General features: G+C 41.4%; 2 protein-coding genes across 2 annotated transcripts; one reads left to right on the plus strand and one right to left on the minus strand.

Moving 5' to 3' along the window:
* The first annotated feature begins 6,118 nt into the window (after nt 1–6,118).
* On the plus strand, nt 6,119–9,273 carry PEX10 (peroxisomal biogenesis factor 10). The gene is made up of 6 exons (XM_065737914.1): nt 6,119–6,230; nt 6,402–6,482; nt 6,830–7,236; nt 7,454–7,629; nt 7,918–8,053; nt 9,031–9,273. Exons 1-6 carry the CDS (start codon nt 6,119–6,121, stop codon nt 9,100–9,102), a joined length of 984 nt encoding a protein of 327 aa, XP_065593986.1. The 3' UTR covers nt 9,103–9,273.
* Nucleotides 9,274–11,456: 2,183 nt separating this feature from the next.
* Nucleotides 11,457–15,525, minus strand: RER1 (retention in endoplasmic reticulum sorting receptor 1). Its single transcript, XM_065737938.1, has 7 exons — nt 15,433–15,525; nt 15,039–15,124; nt 14,418–14,522; nt 13,935–14,034; nt 13,487–13,565; nt 13,246–13,381; nt 11,457–12,504 (listed from the first exon to the last, which is right to left on the minus strand). The coding sequence occupies exons 2-7, from the start codon at nt 15,117–15,119 to the stop codon at nt 12,415–12,417; spliced, it is 591 nt and encodes a 196-aa protein (XP_065594010.1). The 5' UTR covers nt 15,120–15,124; nt 15,433–15,525; the 3' UTR covers nt 11,457–12,414.
* Nucleotides 15,526–21,170: the final 5,645 nt, after the last annotated feature.

Genomic DNA, 21,170 nt, shown 5'->3' on the forward strand with positions numbered 1-21,170 from the left:
GAGACATCCACTTAACATTAGATTCAATATAAAAAGTAGTATTGCAGGTTTCTGCATAAGGGCCCTTGGCAAACTCCACCTGGAAGAGATGGGAACTGCATGCTTTCTGCAGCACTTAACAATCTCTCCCACGAATATTAACATATAAGGCTCCTTTAACTTCCCACCTGATTTCCCTCTTAATTTCTGAAGCAGTCCAGATCTCCATGACAGCTACACAGATGTAAGAAGATTCTCCAGGAGTTATTCCTTAATTAAATGGAAATAAGTAAGGCTGTGACAAATAACAAAAATGCAGGGCCAGATCAGAAACACATACAATATTAATCTCTCAAGTTGCCTGCTGCATTTATGCCTCAAAGAGAGCTGAAAACATTGCTCAGCTAATGTTACAAGTTCGTGGACGAGGGGAAGCTGCCCTTGAATTCAATGGTTATTTCAACAACTTAACACTTTCTTGCTTGAAATCCAACGTTGGATGGACCAAATCATGAGTACAAATCGCACCCAAAAACCTACAGGCTAGTTTCAGTTACAGGCTTAGCAACACAACTCCAACATAGCTCTTCTTAACAGCCCAAATGCAATTTATCAAAATGTCTACATTATTGTGGCCTCGAGACACCTTCTTCCCATCCAGAACCCTATCCATCACCCTGTCCTCTTAATTTTCTCATCACCTAGCTTAAAGCTTCAACATTTTGGTTCAATTCATATTTGGAAAAATAAAAACAAAATTAAAATGTGGGCTTCAGCTACCACATGTTCCTTTGTGAGCTTTTATGCCTCACGCAGCACAACTTAAACCAAGATTTTAAGAAAAGGCTGAAGCATTAGCTCTGCTTGATTGGAGGACTACAAAAAATTGTCAATAATGTAGACACTCACATGTAGTCTGCCAAACAGCAGTGTACAGAAGATAACAGGAAAGGAAGTCAGAACTTTGCCTAAGCATGCGTGAAGATTTGTCACAGCCTGCAGTTTTACAAGTACCTAGCCAAAGTCTTTACTGTATACTTAAGTGTGCTGAAGGCAAGTGCTCCACCCCCAACAAAACAGACAGATTACACAATGAATAAAAAAGTCTGGAAATTCCCTACAGATTTCAAGTCTAGGTTCTAAGCAGTAACATGGACTTTGAATCAGATCCTTTTAAAGGAAGGGTTCACCGTTTCCGGAAATAGATTTTGTCTAACTTAACTACAGAAAGAACTAATTGTTCTCATCTATAAAGTTCTGTAACGAGCTTCTGGACATCAATAGTTTCCTTAAAAAACAAGAGGGAAACATGAAATCAGAATTTAGGTTATTTTTTATATTATTGTATGTAATGTTGTATGACTTGATAAGAATATTGCAATAAACCCCTCTGAATCATTACAAGAAAAATAAGGAATACCAGTATGCTGCAAATACAAAGTAAATTCAGCTACCCATTAAACCTGCTTAGAAGAAATCAAACAGTACACACAAGGCTCCCTAAGAATTGAAGGAGTTTTCCCATTCATCTATCTGCCTACATGTTAATCAGCCATGTGCCTTCCTGGAGCACAACAAACATGTTGCAGTAAATTCAGATGATCCTTATTAACTGGGAGGCTCTCTTTGCTGAAAAATCTCTTCAGCCTCATCCTATTTCCCTCACCCATGTACTTACACAGCCATTTTTCCAGCTCTAGACAAACTAATAGAAGTAAAGGAACAAATTCCAGTGACATTCAGAAGTCATTTGGCCCCTTTAAATTACATTTAGGCCTATGTTCTGTATATTTTATTTTAAAAGCAGAGTAAATACTGCAGCAAACAATATAAATATTAAGCTGCAAGAAGAGTACCTTTGCAATGCTCTGAAATGGAATACAGAACTTAGAAAGATGCATACACTGCACACGCTGTATCCTTTATTCCTAACCAAAATTGTTTTTACAAGAATTTCAATCTTACCCTAGCAGTTACAGTGTGTTACCATTATCAACAATCTCCCACAGTGGGGAGGACTACCTGCTGCAACATTCATCCAGATGCTCTCTCAGACAATTTAGGAGAACTAGGAGCAGCTTTTAATTCAACCTTATCTACAGAAATGCTGAATGCCACATAAGAAGAAATAAAGTCTTCTCAGATTAATGTAAAAAGTCTGGCCATACACTACAAAGTTCTCTTGTTTACAAAGCCAGAACAAAAATAAACAAAAAAGCAAGGAAAAAAACAGTGCAGTGGTCTCGAGGGCAGACATTTCATAAGTTTTATACAAGTTTACAGGCAAGACATTTCATTTGTTTGTTGAACTTGAAATGATAAGGCATGAGTTAAACAGTCCATGAAGTTGGCGGTCCTAAAGGTCTCACGGCTCCACAGGATGAGTACCTCCATGAGTTACAAGGCCAATCAGGGCTAAACTACATTTCCAGGTCTAACAGAAGGATGAGACAAACTGTCAAAAAAAAAATCTCAGAATAAAATTCTCCTGGTTTTAGGTAGGAAGACACATCTCAGGCAAATGATCAGAAAGGTCGATTCTTTGGGTGAAAAGGAACCAAAACACGACACAGACAATCCCCAGATGCACAGCCCACCTTCTGAACAGCTCGGAGACGAGCATGCAACTATTTGGCTGTTCTTCACACACCAGAACTGAGGTTTGGAGAGAATGAAGTCACTTGGATAGCATACAGCCTTTCCTGCACTTGGATAACCAGTGTATCTCATCGGCCGTCGCCGACATTCCTTCACAAACCTTCTGTCCTTCAGTTGGTCTAAACTGTTCCTTCATACCTAACAGTTCCTCGTTAGCAAGCTGAAAAGTTTCATCCAGATAACATTTTTCTCCAATCAGTGAAAACAGAAGATGTCATTTAACAGACAAAACTTCAACCACTTTTCTTTAAACAGCAAAGACAGCATGAATTTCTCAGCCCAAGCACACCACAGCCAGCAGTGACCCTTACCCTACTTCAATTTTATTATCTAGGAGTAGAACCTACCTGCATCATGAAACAAAACACGTTTCTAGAACTTATCACCATCAGGATTTGGGGTATGCTTAAGATCTACATCTAAACTCCGCAGCCTGAGGCATTTAGAGCACACACATCACCAGCAGCACAGCCATCCTCATGATTTGCCATATCTCTGCAATGCTAACTCACTTGTTTAAGCCAGAGAAGAACTGAAAATTCTTTGTCCACAGTCTAAAACAATGATAAAAGAAATCCAGACCACGGAGATCCTTTCAACAGAGCACAGATGCCTTTCCAAGTCAAGATTCACTAACTCCTCCACCACAGGGTCAAGTTATATTACTTTCTGGTACTTTATTTAAAGACCTAGTCTATTAAAAAATTGACTTCTCTTATTCAAGTTGGTTTTAATTTAGTCTCCGGATTCCTGTAAGAGCTCGATGCTCAGGTTATCATTCTGGAAGGACTGTGTTAGGCTCTTGTATTGAAGAGAGCAGTCCAGTTAGAGAAGTCTGAACTGTTAATTTAAAATGCAGTTCCCATCATCCCTACCAGCCCAGAAAATCCACGGACTAAGAGAATTCCAAGGTCCTACATGCTTTCACAAACAAGAGAAAGCATGACCAGATTAAAACAAGCACTACACATGGTGCTTTTCCTATTCTCTCTCTTCAAAAAGAGGAAAGCACAAGAAGTAACAAACTCTGTTGCAATGAGAAAGCTGTATTTATTCCTGCAGAAGGGTATCATTAAATTTGCTACTAATTTTAAGAGTGAGCATAAGCGTTAGAAGCACACCAGAACACCTCCTGATACAGAAGGCAGAAAACTGAAAGAAAGCCAAACAAACAACAAACCTTCATCTCTCTTCTTTGGACAGTGCAGTCAATCCGTCCCAAACTCTCTGCATGGTACATCGGAACATCCATGGGCATTAAAAAAAAAAAGCGGAGGGGAGGGAACTGCAAAACCTGAGAGAAAACGCTCCTCCCCTGCATTTACATATTGAGGGCTCTCAGCTAACTGATCGCAAAGGAGCTCTCACAGCCCTTATTCAAACAGTTCAGCTCCAGGGTAACAAGTTCAAAGTGGGAGGAGGCAAAAGGAGTCAGAGGGTGGTAACAATCCAGAACAGACACTTAGCTGCTTTTATATCTGCAGAACCTGTTCTTCAGGTTGGAAACTGAAACATCTGCTTATTGCTGCGTTTGAAAGCTGCACTCCAAACCTCTTCTATAATACCAGCAGGGCTGCAGTGGTAAAACCATACTTAATAACACGCAGACATGCAACATGTGGGAGGGAAAGTTAATCATTACTGTGCGGTGCGTTTGTTTTACATTTTGGACTTCCTTGTGTTAATGACAATAAAGCAAGCCACTCCCTTATCAGGTCTGTTATAAGGAGAGCAGAGAAGCGTGCAATGGAAACAAAACAAGCACAGAAATTTCTATCCCACAAAAGGATGTGAAGATCTTAGGGGAAATGGAGGGGGCAAGAACAGTGCTGAATATCCATATTTGAATTAGTGACTAAATATCAATTATGAGATATACACATGTACATATAATTTTGCTTGTATGGACTTAGGAAACTTCAAGCGATGCTTTACTTACTGCAGCAGTTACTCATTTCACCTAATACAGGAAAAGACTGCAGACACTGTTTGCTAACCAAACAAACAGGAATCATCCTACACAGAGGCACATTTCTTCACGATGTTGCAATAACAATTTACTGCCCCAAAGCGTATTAGAGTGGCTACAACACGGATATGGAACACTTCCTTTTTCCATTCAGGAGCATAACTTCTAGAATACAACAGAATCCATTCAATTTGTCAAGAATAGTCATGTGCAGGGAAGTTAAATGCATTTTAACAGTTCTGGGAACACAGCCTCGGCAGCCTGGGACCCTGGGTGACGATAAGGAATAGTTAATCTGTGAACTCGAAAAAAAATCAGTAAATAATTAACAAAATGACCTCATAAAATGTTGAGGCAAGGAACAGATTGAATAGACGCAAAGCTAAAGCAGTTACCATAAATCAATTACAACTGCTGACAGTTTGGATTCCCAAGTGTTACTAAGGTTGGTTTGGGTTCTCTGTGGCAAAAACTGCCCCAAAAAGCAGGAGCAGACTCCATCACCACCACCTACCCAAACCAAAGGTTTATTTTCTTATACTTCTTCCAGCTGTTGGATACACCTTGACTACACTGTTTATTTTAAAGCTCCGCTATTATTTACCACAATAACAACTACTTGAGAACAGAAAGTCTGACCTTAAGAAGCCTCATCTTATCTTCAGCTCCACAAACAGTTTCCAGTCTCCTAATTAAGTGCTCGTTAAGCCAGCACTTCAGCTTTCAGGCTGAACTGACTACTTCCTTGTCTTCTCACCTACAAAACCAAGAAAAACACACGGAACAACTTCAGCAAAATGGCAGCAGGACTCTCCGTAGGCTCAAAAACCACATAACGGACACAAAGTCAGAATTCTCGCATGTGCTGTGCCAACCTCCCCTCTACCAGCACAGCACGGCCGCTGGCACCAACAGAACAGCATAGTTTGTCCCCAGCTCCCCCTGAAATTCCTTTCTGATGTTCTCAGGTGCAATCAGTGCAAGTGATCCTTAACTCCTGGACTGTGGGCTGCTGCACGATGCACGGGACAGCAGAAATCCGGCACTGGGCAGAAGGCAGCGTGATTAAACTGCAGCCAGGATGCCTCTGCTGCAGTGTGTACACAATATATCGCAGCAGCGGCCGTTTTTGTGAGGAAGAAAGCCACCAAGACTCATAACCTTAAATTCCTTCACCTGATTGCTGCTTTTCTGAGCTATCAGAGGCGTGAGGTGACGGGAAACGCCCCTTCAAGCAGAGTCAGACCACGCGGGACCGTGAGGCGATCTCGAATCTCAGCCATGGGATGAAGGGCGGTCCCGCCGGGCCCGGCCCGGCCTTCGTGGGCCAGCTCCCCTGGGGAAGCGATGCAAAGCGGTGTGGAAGCGGAGGCGATCCCAGGCCGTTTTCTACTGCAGGTGCTCCCCCTGCTGCTTCTCCAGAGCAAACTTTCCAACATTTTTTCCCTTACTTCGCATTGGTTGTGTGGCTCCGGACGTAGCCGCAGTGACGCCATCACTGTGCGCCGCGCCATGGCGCTGGGCCCCGCCGGGCCGGCTCGGCTGGTGCGCTGCGGGCAGAAGGACGAGCTGTACCGGGGCGGGCTGCGCAGCGGGGCCGGCACCGCGCTGCACGGGATCGCGGGTAACGCGTCCCCTCGTGCGGGACCGGTGTTGTGCTGAGGTGACGCGGGGAGGGACGGCGGCGTTCCTCTGAAAGCTGCCTCACGGGGCCGGGCGGGAAGGGAGCGCGAGTTGCCGTCGGAGGAGGGTTTAGATCGGTATGAGTTTTACTTAAAACATGCTGATCTCTTAGGGGCTAAGAAGTGGCTGGAGTGGAGGAGGGAGATCGAGCTGCTCTCTGACGTTGCTTACTTCGCCCTCACCACCCTGTCAGGTAACGTGCCCCGGCTTCGTGTGGTGCCAGGTACGGCAGGTGTGCTGGCCCGGGCACCCGCGGTGTGTCAGTGAGCACCGGCTGGCCTGGAACTGGTGACAGTGCCCTGTTAGTGAATAACTGTCAGAAGGCAGAATTCAAATGCTGCAGTAAATCCATGCAACAAGGGTACTGCAGTATATCAGTCCAGATACCTATACATTCCCTGCCTTAAGTTTAAAACGGTTGCAGGTAGGGAATACTGACATAAATATGTTGCTCGCATCATTCAACAGAAAACACAGCTATTTTTAGAATGCCAGAACTTAGCAGCTGCTCTGCCATACTCATTATTTTGTCACATCTAGGTTATCAGACTCTGGGTGAAGAATACGTCAACATTGTTCAAGTTGATTCAACCAAGAAGAAGGTGCCTTCCTTTCTTCGACGGGCCATCTTTGTTTCTCTTCATACTGTAGTACCCTACTACTTAGAAAAGGGATTGCAGCACCTGGAACATGAGTTGCAGATAGAAGATGATGGGTCTAGAGCCTTGCAAAGCAACCCAGCACTTGGCTTGTCCAGTAGGAGCTTAATACGAAACTGGATTCAGAAACAAGTCAGGGAGCTTACAGAACAACAGAAGAAAACAATCCTACAAGTTGTGTACCTCCTTAAACAATCCATTCCTTTGCTTCATCGACTACATCTGGCACTGTTCTACATACGTGGCACTTTTTATCACCTATCTAAAAGAATTGCAGGAATCAGATATGTGAGTGGATCTATTAATTGTGTGAAGGTTATGTGGAGTATTTTGGCTTCTCTTGGGATGCAGTGTGCATAAAAGGGATATAGAATTTTGCTGATTATAATGTGGGCAGCACAGACTGGGTGAGGAGACAGAAGGTTTACTGATTACAGGGGAAGGAAAGGTATAGTTTCCTAAAACTGAAGCAACTTAACATCTCTTATTTGTGTGCATTATGCAGTTGCACTTCGGAAGACTACAGGGAGAAGATCAGAGCATTCAATCAAGTTACAAGTTTCTTGGAATAATTTCAGTCTTCCATCTTCTTCTGACAATTGGTGTTCAGATATACAGCTTCCAACAAAAGCAGAGAGCAAGGCAGGAATGGAAGCTACACCGCAGCCTAGCTCTCCAGAAGTACGTTGATCTTTACTTAGCAGGAAAGGTAGAAGGAATGGTGGGAAACGTAATGGCTTTCACAAACAGGGAGAGCACTGAAATTACCTCTTAAGACAGAACCTGATGTAGTGTAACATTTGACGTGCTCCCCGTGTTAAACATGTCTTAGATTTCATGCTTCACTTTCACATATGGAATTCTCACAGGGAGGGTTAGTACTTGAAGGCAGGCTTTACAAGATTCTGCATTAACAAGTACTTCTTGCAAGCAGGTATTAATTAGTTTTATGTGGCCTCTGTTGATTAGAAATACAATAAAGGAAAAAACTCCTGGGCACCAGTCCCGCTGCACTTTGTGTTTGGAGGAACGGAGACATACAACAGCCACACCTTGTGGGCACCTGTTCTGCTGGGAATGCATCACAGAGTGGTGTAACACCAGAGTAAGTACAGTGCGAGACACAGAGCGAGGAAGGAGTAAACAGTATGAAACCTCTACTTGAAAATACCTGTCAAGCTCAGTGTTGAAATAATACCTTTTCTCTCCCTAAGACACCCAAAATCCCCCCCAAATGTTTAGTAGGATCTATATATTGTATTCAAATATAATGGTTATATATTACTTTGATAAGGTAAATTAAGTTTTTCTGACTCTGACACTGAAATGCAATTGAACTAACCAGGGAAGTCAGCCACAATCACAATAAAGACCTAGGCTGTAATTCTGACTGCAAAGAACAGAATTGATAAACATTCTGATTTCCAGTAAAAAGGAGCAAGTTACAACCTAACTGAGCTAACTTAAGATGATTTTGTCTTCTTTCATTAATCCAGACCAATTTTCATCCATTAAGGTTTGTTACAGCTATACTGGAATAAGGCATTATTCATTTATTTTACAAGTAAGAATTGCTTCTAAGAAAAACAAAAAAAGCTACTTACAAATAAAATCTTTGCCACAGAGCCTCGGCCAGTGCTGTAACTCTCATGTATTACTGTAGCTGCTTTAGATCTACTTAAATTTTCTGTCACTAATACTAATGTAGCTCCAGTAGAACAGAATCAGGTAGTCCAAATCATTTACTGCTTTCCCAGCACAAACCAAGCTACCTTTCTTCCCACTGTACAATTTTCAGTACTCAGATGTTGTTTAATGGAGGCAGCAGCTGGATGTGCAAGTTCAGCACACAGTGACAGGGAACTCAAAGTTCATGAGACCTTCCTGCAGAAAACCAAAGCTGCTCTTTAAGCGAGGTTACCTTTCAGAGCTTTATGTGGTTAAGCATACAATGTAGACTGAACTGGAGAACACGTGCTGTTACAGGAGCTGATTTTCTAGTTGTTGTTTAACATAGTTGGAATTTTTCTTTATTTTTAACCTTTTAAATACAGCAATTTCGATTCTCTTTTCTTTTTGTAGACAGAATGTCCGCTGTGCAGAGAGAAGTTTCACCCTCAGAAACTGATCTACCTACGCCACTTTCAACTGTGAAGGGGCAGTCCTGTTTCATCACAAGGGCCTCTGCTCTCATACCTGTTCACAGAGTGGTCATACAGCTCAGGTTAGTCCAAGAACAAGACTTTATTGTAAAACTGGTAACTGCCTGTACAAGGTGGCACTTCATTCCTGTTTTACAAAATAAATCTATTTCTGCCTCTTCCCGTTTTCTGCATTATGGTTCTTGACTATATTAAAAATGACTTTCTAAAAGTTGCTTAAAATAAGTGTGATAGTCTTCACCTTGGACAATGAAAATGTAAACCACTGTCTCTAAATGTGAGTAACCTTTCATTGCAACCTTTCATAATGTGCTTAAGGCATTAGTAACATTTTACTATTTCTAAGACTCCCTTTATGTAATTAACATTACAAGAGTCCATGCCATAGATTCAGGGGAAAAGAAAAAAACAACATCAGAGGACATAAGCAAGTCCTTACTTCAACTGCAGTGAGATTTCTGGTGATAAAGATATATCACATATCATTCAGTCTTCATAGTAAAGCTAACAACAAAGCAGATGTCTCTGACTTGACATAACTTCCCTAGATCAACCGAAGCAACAAATGCAAGCTTAAAGTAATGCAGAATGCACATTATTCTGCACAGTAATGAATTGAGTTTCCAGCCTCAAAACTCCACCACTGTTAATACAAAGATTTGAATCAAGTATTCCAGACACAGACTACAGCAATGTATGAAGTGTTTCAATGAAGTTCTAGTGTGTACATGTAATGTGATGGAAAGCACAACAGCGACAGCAGAGCAGCAAAATCCTAAGCCACAACAAGAGGATTTGCTCCAGTGCAACAGCAGTGGACACAGAAATAAAGGAAAAGAAGCTGCTTACCTTCAGAAGGCCCCAAGTACTCAGGGATCTCCAGCAAGATCCCCTTGCTCCCACTGCCAGCTCTTAAATGAGGGCTGGGGAATGGTGGATCCTGGCTCCACCCCTTCCAGTCACACAGGTACACTGCATGCACCTGAGCTCCTGTCTGGCCCTGCCTTCCCACCAGGTGGTGCTCCATCACTGGTGCAAGCCATGACTGAGCATTTCCACTACGGGATACTAATAGTAAACTATTAGCACTATATAGTAACATAGTTTACTATGTCCAACTGTAACACATTAGTTTTATAACACAGCCCGTTTTGTCTGCATGGCCTTAGTTTAACAGAGAAGAAGCTGACTGCAGCCACAAGCCCCCTACTCTCTTTATGGCAATAGGAATTTTTAGGCAGAGCCAGTATGTTAGAGTGTAAATGAGGAGGGACACAGCAGCATCACCTCATCAAGTTTACTTCCCTAAGTATTTAGAGCAGCAGGGAAAAATTAAGACTGTTATTAACACATCATCTTCTCACATAGTATGTGCGAGAGGAAGTTGTTTCTATTTCTTCAATACAGATGGAGAGGGAAATCCATATGATCTACTGCCAGATCATGAGCTTATGTGAATAAATCTTGCACAGATAGCACCAAACATGGGCTGGGAGGGGCAATCTACAGTAAGAGCACTTCTTTTAACAGTTATTTGTACCGCAGAGATGCTAGTTAGCTAGTTAATTATTATTTTCACACATTATCATAAATCCTCAAATAAAGTCAGTTGAGCGTTTCTTCATACCTATAGATTGAAGAGAAAAAGTTACTGTGCAAGTACTTTAGGATTACTGTACAAAAGTTGATTTTCAGAGCTGCAATACCTTCCCCTTCTTACAGTAGAAAAAAAAAAATCAAGCATCCCCACATTTAAAACTACAAAGACAACTGTGGAAGAAAAATGGTCCATATGATTCAAGATGTGAGCACCTAAAGAAATGACTGCATTATAAGTGTTCTCCTTACTAAGAAAAACTGTGAGGAAATATCTGCACATGGAAACAAACAGGAATCACTCAGTGACTGGGAAGCTGCTGTGAAGTTGGTGAGCCAAGTTTTTCATGCATTCTGTAATGGTAATTCACCACTCCTAAGTGATAAAAATAGAGCAAAGTTTAACAAGACTGTCAAACTTGCCTGGCCTTCGGAAGCTGAGAGTCACCCAGGGAATTACACAGTCACCCCAATGTCATCTATAACACGTCACTGAAAACTGCTAATCCAATTGAACGTAAAACAGCTATGAATGAGAAAAAAATTCTGTTCTTATGCTGCCACTTAAGTTAGAAATGAAGGTAAAAATCTCTAATTTGCCATAGCTGTTCTTCACATCTCACTGTTTAGTAGGAATCGTTCCAATTGCACATGAAGATAAATTCTTAGGGAAATCACTACTGCAAAGAATCCATAAATACTATTAGATCTATCTATTCATACATATAAAGATAATAGAGAACAAGCAAAGGGGGACACTGTCTTTTAATAAATTTTGGAATTAAAAAGTCACTTAATAAAACTGCAGTTGTATCACATGAAAAAGTTTACATGCAGGTCATTTATCTGATTTCTTTTTAACTATAGAAAATGAAAATCTTCATTAAAACCCACAAAGTTTGTCTCCTATGGCCAGTTTGAGTATACTCTGAAGGGGCTGCATAAAGTCGGCTTAAGTTGATCAAGAAACCCTTAGGTATGAAAGAAATTCCAACTAAAAATAATTAATATATATAGAACTCCAAGTCCTTGAAGGAAATCAGAATAGATTTTGAACAAAACTTTGAGTTATCGTGAAGGAACCCAATTTCAGCATGTGCTAGGAGATGTAATGGTGAAACTGGCATTAAAACCTAACAGAAATGAGTTACTTTAGAAGCTATGTGTGTTTTTCTCCCTACTGCAAAGTCCTTACATTTGTAGATTTCTTTTTCTGTTTATATGACTCAGTAATACCATGCATTTAGCAAACTGGCATCTATGTTGGACTGCTAACTTTAATATGAAAACAGCACATGGCCATGAAGCAGAAAACAGCATCATGTGTGCCACCTGATTTTTTTCCACATACGTGCACAGCACTTCAGGGTGATTCTGAGAAGAACTATGTAAAAACACGAAACCCAAAGCCATCCATCTCTCCAGCGCAATGGATCCTGAAAGAAATCCGTTATCCCAAATCCAGAGGATTATCCAAAGCTTCTCCAACTTCTTACAAAAGATAAACTCAAAGCAAGTTGGTTAGAATGCCAGTTTCTTCAAGCAACTGATACTTCAGATAAAAGTAGCGAGATCCTCTTAAAATGAAACTTCAACTGCTTTGTCACAACTCAATCATTTTTATGAAGAAAAAAAGGCATTGTTACAATGGCTCAAAAATCGTTCCTTTAGATATAAGTAGAATTGGTCAAAAGGTTGATTGCACCTTCTAGCTAGCAAAGGTCTTTCCCACATCTTCTTTCCCTTTGTATTTCCTCTTGCCGTGTGTGAAGGGTATATATCTGTACTTTATCATATGCTGTAAAGAAAAAATATGAATTCTTAGAGGCAAGAAATTTAGATGTTTACAAAAAATGTTTCATAATACATAAAATAACTGACATAGTCCTCTAGGGAGAAAGTTCTACAGTATTTCAATAGCTAATCATAAACCATTTTACCTTCAAATAATGCTCTGAGCCCGAATTTCAAATTTGATTATGCTCAAACAGCATACACAGGACAGTAAAGTTTACTTATCACTTAGTTTACATTTCTGAGCTATGGTACTCCTTCAAGATTTTGAGCTTCCGAAAACAAAAATGATTCTCCTTTTAAAATGCCAACAAGCATGAAGAATTTTCTTATAAATGTGTTCTTATAAATGTGCCTGAAAGATTTGCATGTTTCTCTCAACTCGCTCACACAAACTCATCAGAGCTCCATTTGTCACCCACCAGAGACTATAAAAGACCTCTTCTTTAAAAGCAGAGATACCTCTTTCCTTTGAGGTTAGCTAAGAAACTGTAAGACTCATTAAAAAAAAAAAAACATTAAAAAGTAAGCATCACATTTTGTATGTAGAGTACATGAAGGCTTTTTCTCCAAGCATTTTTCTTTTCTGCTCATGTACACCTAACGTTCAAGTGTTAGGTGTTCAAGTATCTCTAGTAAAATGTACACAGACTTAATAATTCTAATGCAGTTCACTGGATAAGAGGTTGAAACAATACTATACATTTTGACATCTCAAAGCTATGATCTATTCTTAGCAAATTACCTTGATTTGCCTCTTCATAGTGATACAAAACAGCATAATGAAGTACATCACAAGGATTGGCCAAAAAACAGGAACGTTGAAAGCCTCAAAGAATGTGCATGCCATAGCAACCAGGATGCCTTTAGTGGCCGAGTGCCTTAAAAATAGCATTAACAATTAATCCTTCAACACCAGTCACTGTTAATTAATGCAGATATTTACACATTTCAGAAATAGAATGTGGGCAGACAGATTGACTCACCAGAATTTAAACTCTGGGAGCCTTCTAATGAAAGGCCGAAATTCTTCATTTTGCCTTGTAGGTAAGGAAGGACCGTCATCTGAAGAAGAAAAAATAAACTTCTCTCACTGTTACGCACAGATTCCAGTTACTGCTTTGCTTTTAATATAAAAGGGTTGGCTTCCCATTCATAAAAAAAAAGAAAGGTATAAAAAAAATGAGTGCTAGGTCATTGAGTTAATACAGGGAGAATTTAAGTCAAAACGAAGACTAACACAAGACCTGAAAAAGGATCACTTCTAAGACAAATTTTATAGCAATTCCTAATGCAAAAACTCCATACGACTTGACAAGTTGAAGAATACAATGTCAGACTGAAATTGTGCATCCTTACATTACAATATCAGACAAAGTGAGCTGGAAAGTTGACTAAGTTCAAAACTGTTGCAGAATGAACTGTTAATCATACCTGAATCTTCCATTAAAGAAGGATCTACCTTTGGCGACAAGAAAGCTATAAAGAGATTTAGATGGTAGATTCCCAAGGCATATGTCACAATGTACCAACCCTGAAGAAAGAAAGAGAGCAAAGTTTAAGGACCTCCTGAACACCACTCTCAGACATTTTCAATTGAACAATTTGCTTTCTGCTTCCTTAATAAGTGCTTCTCTATATCCTCATATTCACATGAGAAGTTTTCCTCTTAAAAACAAAGCAACATCAACAAAACCCACATGTTTTCCACTATTTGTAAGCTGGTAGAAAACATAACAGTTGTCATTTCTTCTGTCTGAAGCCAGAAGTTTAACACCAGCAAGTGCTTGCTCTTCAGACTGATTTACCTTTAGTGTGTTCTGGTAACACAAGATGTAATTCCAGAAATCCTCCTAACACAAAAAATAGAACACTAATGATATCTAAAACTATGATCAGTAAGCCCAGTTTTCTCACCTGCAGTAAATAAACTCTAATCATGTAGATAAAACTCAGACCCAAAGTTACAATCCATCGCACTGCAGTATATGGAGTAGATTTGTCTAACCAGGACTGGTAGATCTAGGAAGACAAAGTACACGGCTGTAAAATATACAATGCCCAGTGAATAATGCATATTTCAAGGCAACATGAGAAATAGTAAATATATTTTGGGAAGGAGAGTAACACGAGACATTCTTACTACAATTAACTTCAATTACAAACATACTTACAAGACATTGAAAATACCAGCTCTATATTTCCACAAAGGCAAAAATAAAAAATCCCAACTCCTAATACTTGGAGTATCAGAAATAAACCTAGATCTTAAGTCTTTCATTGTTTATTCCCCTTCAGTTTACATTCCTTAACATTATTCTGACATGGAATATAAAGCAACATTTTTTGATGATAAGAACATATCTCCACTGTGCAGTGATGTATCACAATATTTGTTTTCTATTTTAAAAACATTTCAAATAGAATCATTCGTACAGATCTTAGTCTTCCAACAGTCCATCTAACCTCTTAAACTCATGACATTTCAGACTGAGTCCTGCTTCTAAAGGAGTCAGGGAAATCCCACAGAAAACCAACCTGCCCAAGTCTTGTGAAAAATCGATAGACCACAGAAGGCTTTCCATGGACAGACTCACCAATACTGTCCCCTTCTGACATGGTTGCTGTGAAAACAAAACAACACATAGGTAACATTTCAAGCAAAAATCTAAGCTCAGTGGGACTTCATAGTACAGAATGCCTTATGTTCTTAATGCTCTTTTGGATAACCCTACTTGAAAAAAGTATATCTTCAATGAAGTACTTTTAGAGAAGATGTTCATTCCGAAATAAATTCAGTTCTAGAAGAAATTGTCAAGAAGGTAAAGAAAATAAAAGGGTATTTCCATAAAGGCAAAAGAGGATCCAATCCATTTCAGGGAAGGAAAAACAAGTCCACACAAATGCAGGAATGAGCCTTGTTAGACATCACCTTGATAAAGCAGGAGCTGAGTTATAACATCTAAGCACTGATATGAACTGCAGCACCACCCTCCTGTCACCTCAGTGTCTAAAGACAAAGAACAAACCCAAAATAAATATATATATATGTATATATATATATTTAAAAGCTGCTTAAGACTCTCAAATACCGAGTGACTAGACAGTGGAGCATTTAAGTTTAGGACTTCAAACACACGTGGTTACAGAAACAAACCTTCATCGTAAGCACCTAAATCCAAACACTCCTGGCATGATTCAGTGTGCTTATCTAATGAACATGAAGGGCTTTGCAGTCACAGAAAAGTCTTCTGTATTGGTAAAACTGTAAACATAAAACAGGGTAAGGATTCTGATTCCAGATAAAAAAAAAATACAAGGGAATTATTTTTAAGCACATGTTCCTAATACCAATTTAAGATCTTTACTCCTGAGTTAAGCCCAACTAAGCTTTATCAGTCCACTGAAGATATAAAGCAAACAAAGTGAAATGGATTCTAAACAGAAACACGTCTGCCACATCATCAAAAGCAATCCCTGCCATTACTTCCTGGAGTCCCCATCTGGGGGTGGGACTACCCACCTCTGGGACAGCTGGAGGACTTTCACTGTGACATTAACACCCCAGAGCCTCAGATGACAACATATACATGCGAAACACTCTTAATTCAGAAAAATATAAATAATTTAGATACTGCAATAGACAGTCTGGGGAGTCAAAGATCTCAAAGTTGAGTATTTTCCTATAAACAGCTGAAAACCAAATCCTATGGAATAAATAGGAAGTAGGAAAAAAGGAGTCCTGATACACCTGAAAAGAGGAAAAGGATCAGGAGGCTTGAAAAGATTCAGTCCATTTGAGTTCTAGCTACAGTAAAAAGTCGAATGGAAACTCACACAAAAAAGATATGGACATATTAATTACAGAAAAAAGGAAGTCATTATTATTCTGCCCACCCACTGCACTGCAGAAGAATGAAATTACTCAGCACTATTAGCTGAGCAGCATTTTGTGATTTGGGGTGGGTTTGAACTGCCCCAAAATATAAAACCACAAGAAAAAAGACATTCCATCTACTGATGATTGAATAACAACTCCCTAAAGATGGCAAACATCGAAACTCAAATTAATATTCACTTCACAACTATATACCTGGCAACTTCATTCTTCAAGCACACCTACCACTCCAAACTTTAACTTTAACCTACACAGACCAAGCCACAAATCACAACAATAAAGCTGCCAACAGCTTTCAGGTGGAACAGACATTCTGCTCAGTGCAAAGAGGTACTGTACGTGCAATTATGTATGACTGTTCGTTGCACACAGTTCCTGCATGGCAGGCCAAGCAATGCAAGCAGCTAGCACTGTCTCTTTGACTAGAAGGAAACCCCACTGGCTACTTTAAGTAGCAGAGTAAAGCATCATGTGACAAAGTTAAAATCTTAAACTTAGCATTTATCATTGTTTTAGAATATTCATTTAAAGAACGTGTGGAACTGAAAAGCATCAAGGAAAGCCATCTCTGGCACAGGAGCTGGTTTACAGCTACAAACCTAAGCCATACCTTATAGGTGTAGGGGATTAACTGAACCCGAACAGCAGCGATTCCTCTTTCATAATGAGTTACAATAACTCAAAATCCATCAGCCAGAAGCACATACAAAGATTAATGCAGCAAACAAATGTCAGTTTGCACCTCTGCTGAAGAACACCAAGCAGGTGAGTACAAGGGCATTTTTACCTGTGTTGCTATGGCAATTACAAACACAATAGCATCGTTGAGTTCTCGAGGCCAAAAGTCACCTAACTCATCTGTCCCGACATCACAGTTACTGCAGCTTCAGACAAACCTCTGACCACTTTCCTTAAGTGTAAAACGCTACGGAAGCACATCGCTAGCAACGTTACGTCACAGTTTACGTCCGTTTCCTCAACGCTTCAAGCGAATTCCAACGTAAAGCGACCGGTACACAGTGATGCCACAGAGCGAACGGCCCAGGCCTGGCAACGCCCGCACGGCGGTGACAGACCCACCCGAACCGCGGTGCCAGGCACTGCCAGACAACAGCGGAACAGAAACCGAGCCAGGAAAACAAATAACATAAAGCCAAGAGCGCACAGGTTGAGCACTGCGTGGCACTGAGAGCAGCGGGAGAGGAGACCACTGAGGAGAGCACAGCAGACACAGCAGCGGGAGCGCCAGGCCCCAGAATGCGGCACAGCAGTCCCGGCGGCACCCGGAGGCTCGGGCGGCCGGCGTCTCTCTGCCTCCACCCCCACGCGGCTCCGCAGCCCCCGCCCCCCACCCGGGCCGGGCTCCCGGCGCCAGGCCTTGGTACTCACAGGCGGCTGAACCGAGTCCTGCCTTCCGTCCCCCCTCCCCCCGCCTCCACAGCCCAATATGGCGGCCACCGCGGGGGGGGAGGGGGGAGCGCAGTCACTTCCGCTTCCGGGGTTAGAGGGGCGGGAAGAGGACTCGGCGAATTGGCAATTGGCAAAGGAATTGGCAGCGAGCGGCGCAGCATCGAGCATCTGCGCAGGCGCAGATCGCTCTGCCTGTCCTAGAGGGCGTCCTGCCTCGCCCCGCCCCTCTCCCTCTCAGCCAATGAACGGCGGGCTGCTGCTGCCGGGGTGTCGCGAGCTGCGCGGGCGCGTGGCTTCAGCAGCGTGGCTTGGGGTGGGGGGTGGTTGCTCTGTTTTCCCGCCACAGCTGAGCGCGCGCGCCCGGTAATGCGCTTCCCTCAGGGCGAGTTTGCTGTGGGGCCGTGTCACCTCTTTATGTACTTGAAGCACTTGCGTCTTGCACTTCCTTTTGCCATCTCCTTAGACAAAGATGGCATGAAAAACACGCACCAGTGCCGCGGTGCGTCTGATGGTTTCGTTCGGAGCCGAAACGACCGAGCTTTTCCCTTCCCGAGGCGGGGCTGCGCCCTGCCCGCGCCGCGCCGCGCCGCGCCGCTAGGTGTCGCTGCCGCGCGTGTTTCGAGCCGCGCCTCGGGCGCGCGCCGCTGCGGGGGCTGCTGTGCCCGCCGGGCAGTCCGTGCACGCTGATTTTAAACAGGGCGCGTCCTTTAAAAGCCAGAAGGTACTTTCGCAAAATAAAAAAGTCATTCGTGGTACTGGCAGCACCATCCTGATGGTCTGTGTAGTGTTTAGAGTATTCAGGGAACAAGCCTGAGGCAGCCACTGGATGCAAGTATTCATTCGTCGTGCTAGCGTTCGCTCGCAACGTGTATTTAAGCATAAGGCGCAAGAAAACGGACAGTAATGCACTTAGAAAATAGTAATCTTGAGCCTGAAAGATATACTTATCAAACTTGTTTTTTTCAATTAGCAGCCAATTTTCATGCAGTAGAGGCAATCTGTTTTAATGATCTCTTAATGAAAAAGAGACAAGTCGTAAAATTATCCAGCCCTTGGGTGTGCGTTTGCTGACTTGCTTTCCTGACAGAGAGATGTGGTGCGAGGTCATTGTCAGCGGAGTTCAAATAAAAATCAAGGCACGCTTCCAGCAGAATGCGAGCCTTCAAAATATGGAGGTAAGAAGGAGAGACCTGAAAGCTCGTTAGAGGAGCTGTGTATGAGCTGTGCAGGGATGATGTAGTGGAAATGCTCAGTCACATCTTGCACCAGTGATGGAGCACCTGGTGGGAAGGCAGGGCCAGCCCAGGGAGCTCAGGTACATGCAATGTACCTGAGAGATTGGACTGGGTAGAGACAGGACCCACCCCTTCCCAGCCCTCATTTAAGGGTTGGCAGTGGGAGCAAGGGGATCTTGCTGGGGATTCCTATGTACCTGAAGCTGCCTTTCTGTACCTACAGCTGTTACATTTGAACAGCAGCTTAAGACTTTGTTACTGTGCTTTTCCATTGTGCTGTGAATACAAACCCAGTTGTGACCCAAATGGCAAGATTTGGTTCAGTGCCTGTGGAAGGCATGGCACCAGGAGAGACTCAAGGTCTTGGGAAGTTCCCAGCTTGCTTAGCACACAAACCTCCACAGGCAAGGTCTCAGATGTTGGTCAGCTGTCTTGGTGAATATCAGGCTTTGTTGCTAATCCCTCAATGTTTCCATGCTTTGTACAAATAGTTCTATGCTTGGGAACTGTGTAACTGTCAGGATTTTTTTTAGGAAAAAAGAAAACCACTTTTTTTTTTGTACTGAAATAGTGCCTCGGACATACTGAAGTAATTTTTTGGAACAGAAAGAACATGAGCAAATTTTTAAAGCTCTAGGATATTTTAGTATTCTTCTGTGGTGTAGGATATGTTTGTAATGGCATCGATGTTGAACTTGTCCGTTTTTCCTCTCCAGTTTTAACTATTAACATGAGATTTTTCATGTCCATCTTTTGCAAGAGATAAATTATTAATAAATGGATGCTATTAATAGCATATCACAGAGCTTCACATTGATGAAATGTCCAGTAAACAAGCAATAGAAAAAATTGTCTACAGACAGCCCAATAATAACAATAGTTCAGATTTATGTGCTGTTTAATTATTAAGCTAATTTCATTTCAAGGAAAAATATGATGAGAGCCCAGGTAGAACCTCTAGCTAGTCACTAGGGAATCTATAACTAAGCCAGGGAAAGCATCCTGACCTAAAGACAAACCAACTAACCAAAAACACCAATGACCTGTGTTGCCTGTCTGGTTTTTGTGCCTTTGCACATATACATAGAAAACAAAGGGAAACAACAAAATGAAAATGAAGTTTGCAGAGGTTACTGAGGTAACAAAAAGCACTCATTTTCCTCAAAAGTGTTTCCATTCTGTGATTTCTCATTTCTGGCTGCTGCGTAGGTCCCAGTAAGCAGATGCTGTGTTCCATTCTGTCCCTGTTGCTGCTTCTTTGTGTGTTTTGGCTGTGTTCAGTTTGTCTTCTTTCCCAGAGGAAGGCCTGCTGTTTGATACACCTGTTAACAACACTAAACAGGTGGCTAGCCTTATGGGCTTCTTCACCTGCAGGCTTTCTGTTTTTTTCTGCCCTAGAAACCATTTGAATTTTGGTATCTGTTTGGAAGAATCATAGTTACAGTCGCTGCCTAAATTATTTAAGTGTCTGGAATTTAATTTGGTCAGAATTAGATTTGTTCTGTGATTGGGGAGGGGGGGGGAGATAGGAAATCATTGCCTTTAGAGGTGGGAAAATCAAGTTTGAAATAAAATTAATCATAATAAAATATGTAATAGCTGCTAACTGAGAAATGGAAGCTACGTCATTGAACTGGAAGTTGCTTCCCGAAGTGGAAAGTGTTGTGTCCATTAACAACAGCTTTTCCTTTATTCACAGAGATTCCTTGGACAAGGAATCTACTTTTAGTATACAACGTTGGGTGTAACATACATTAATATTATTAATTCTTGAAGAAATGATGACATATCTATCAAAACCACTTACTGTTTGCAAGTCTTGTTTAGGGAGAGACCATTCCAAGTAAAGCTACATGTGAATTTCTAACATGTAGTTACTCTCCAGCTGTTTTCTTAGATCTAGCTGTTTCAAAGTTGAAACCAATGATGAATAAATTCCTAACATCTCCATTTTTAATGCAAAATGTGTCATACTGATCTGTTCAAGAAGGCTGGTGCAGAGCTGAATTAATGATGACCTTGTGAAGCTGTCATTGTTGGTGTACTACGTGTTCTTATTGATTACTCAAAACATTTAAGTGTTATTTTTAAGTGTTATTTTAATTTTTGTCTAGAACCAATGCACAA

The sequence above is a fragment of the Cyrtonyx montezumae genome, unplaced genomic scaffold, assembly GCF_038088225.1.
Source record: "Cyrtonyx montezumae isolate F1298 unplaced genomic scaffold, pur_monq_1.0 scaffold_21, whole genome shotgun sequence".
Taxonomy (NCBI): Eukaryota; Metazoa; Chordata; class Aves; order Galliformes; family Odontophoridae; genus Cyrtonyx; species Cyrtonyx montezumae.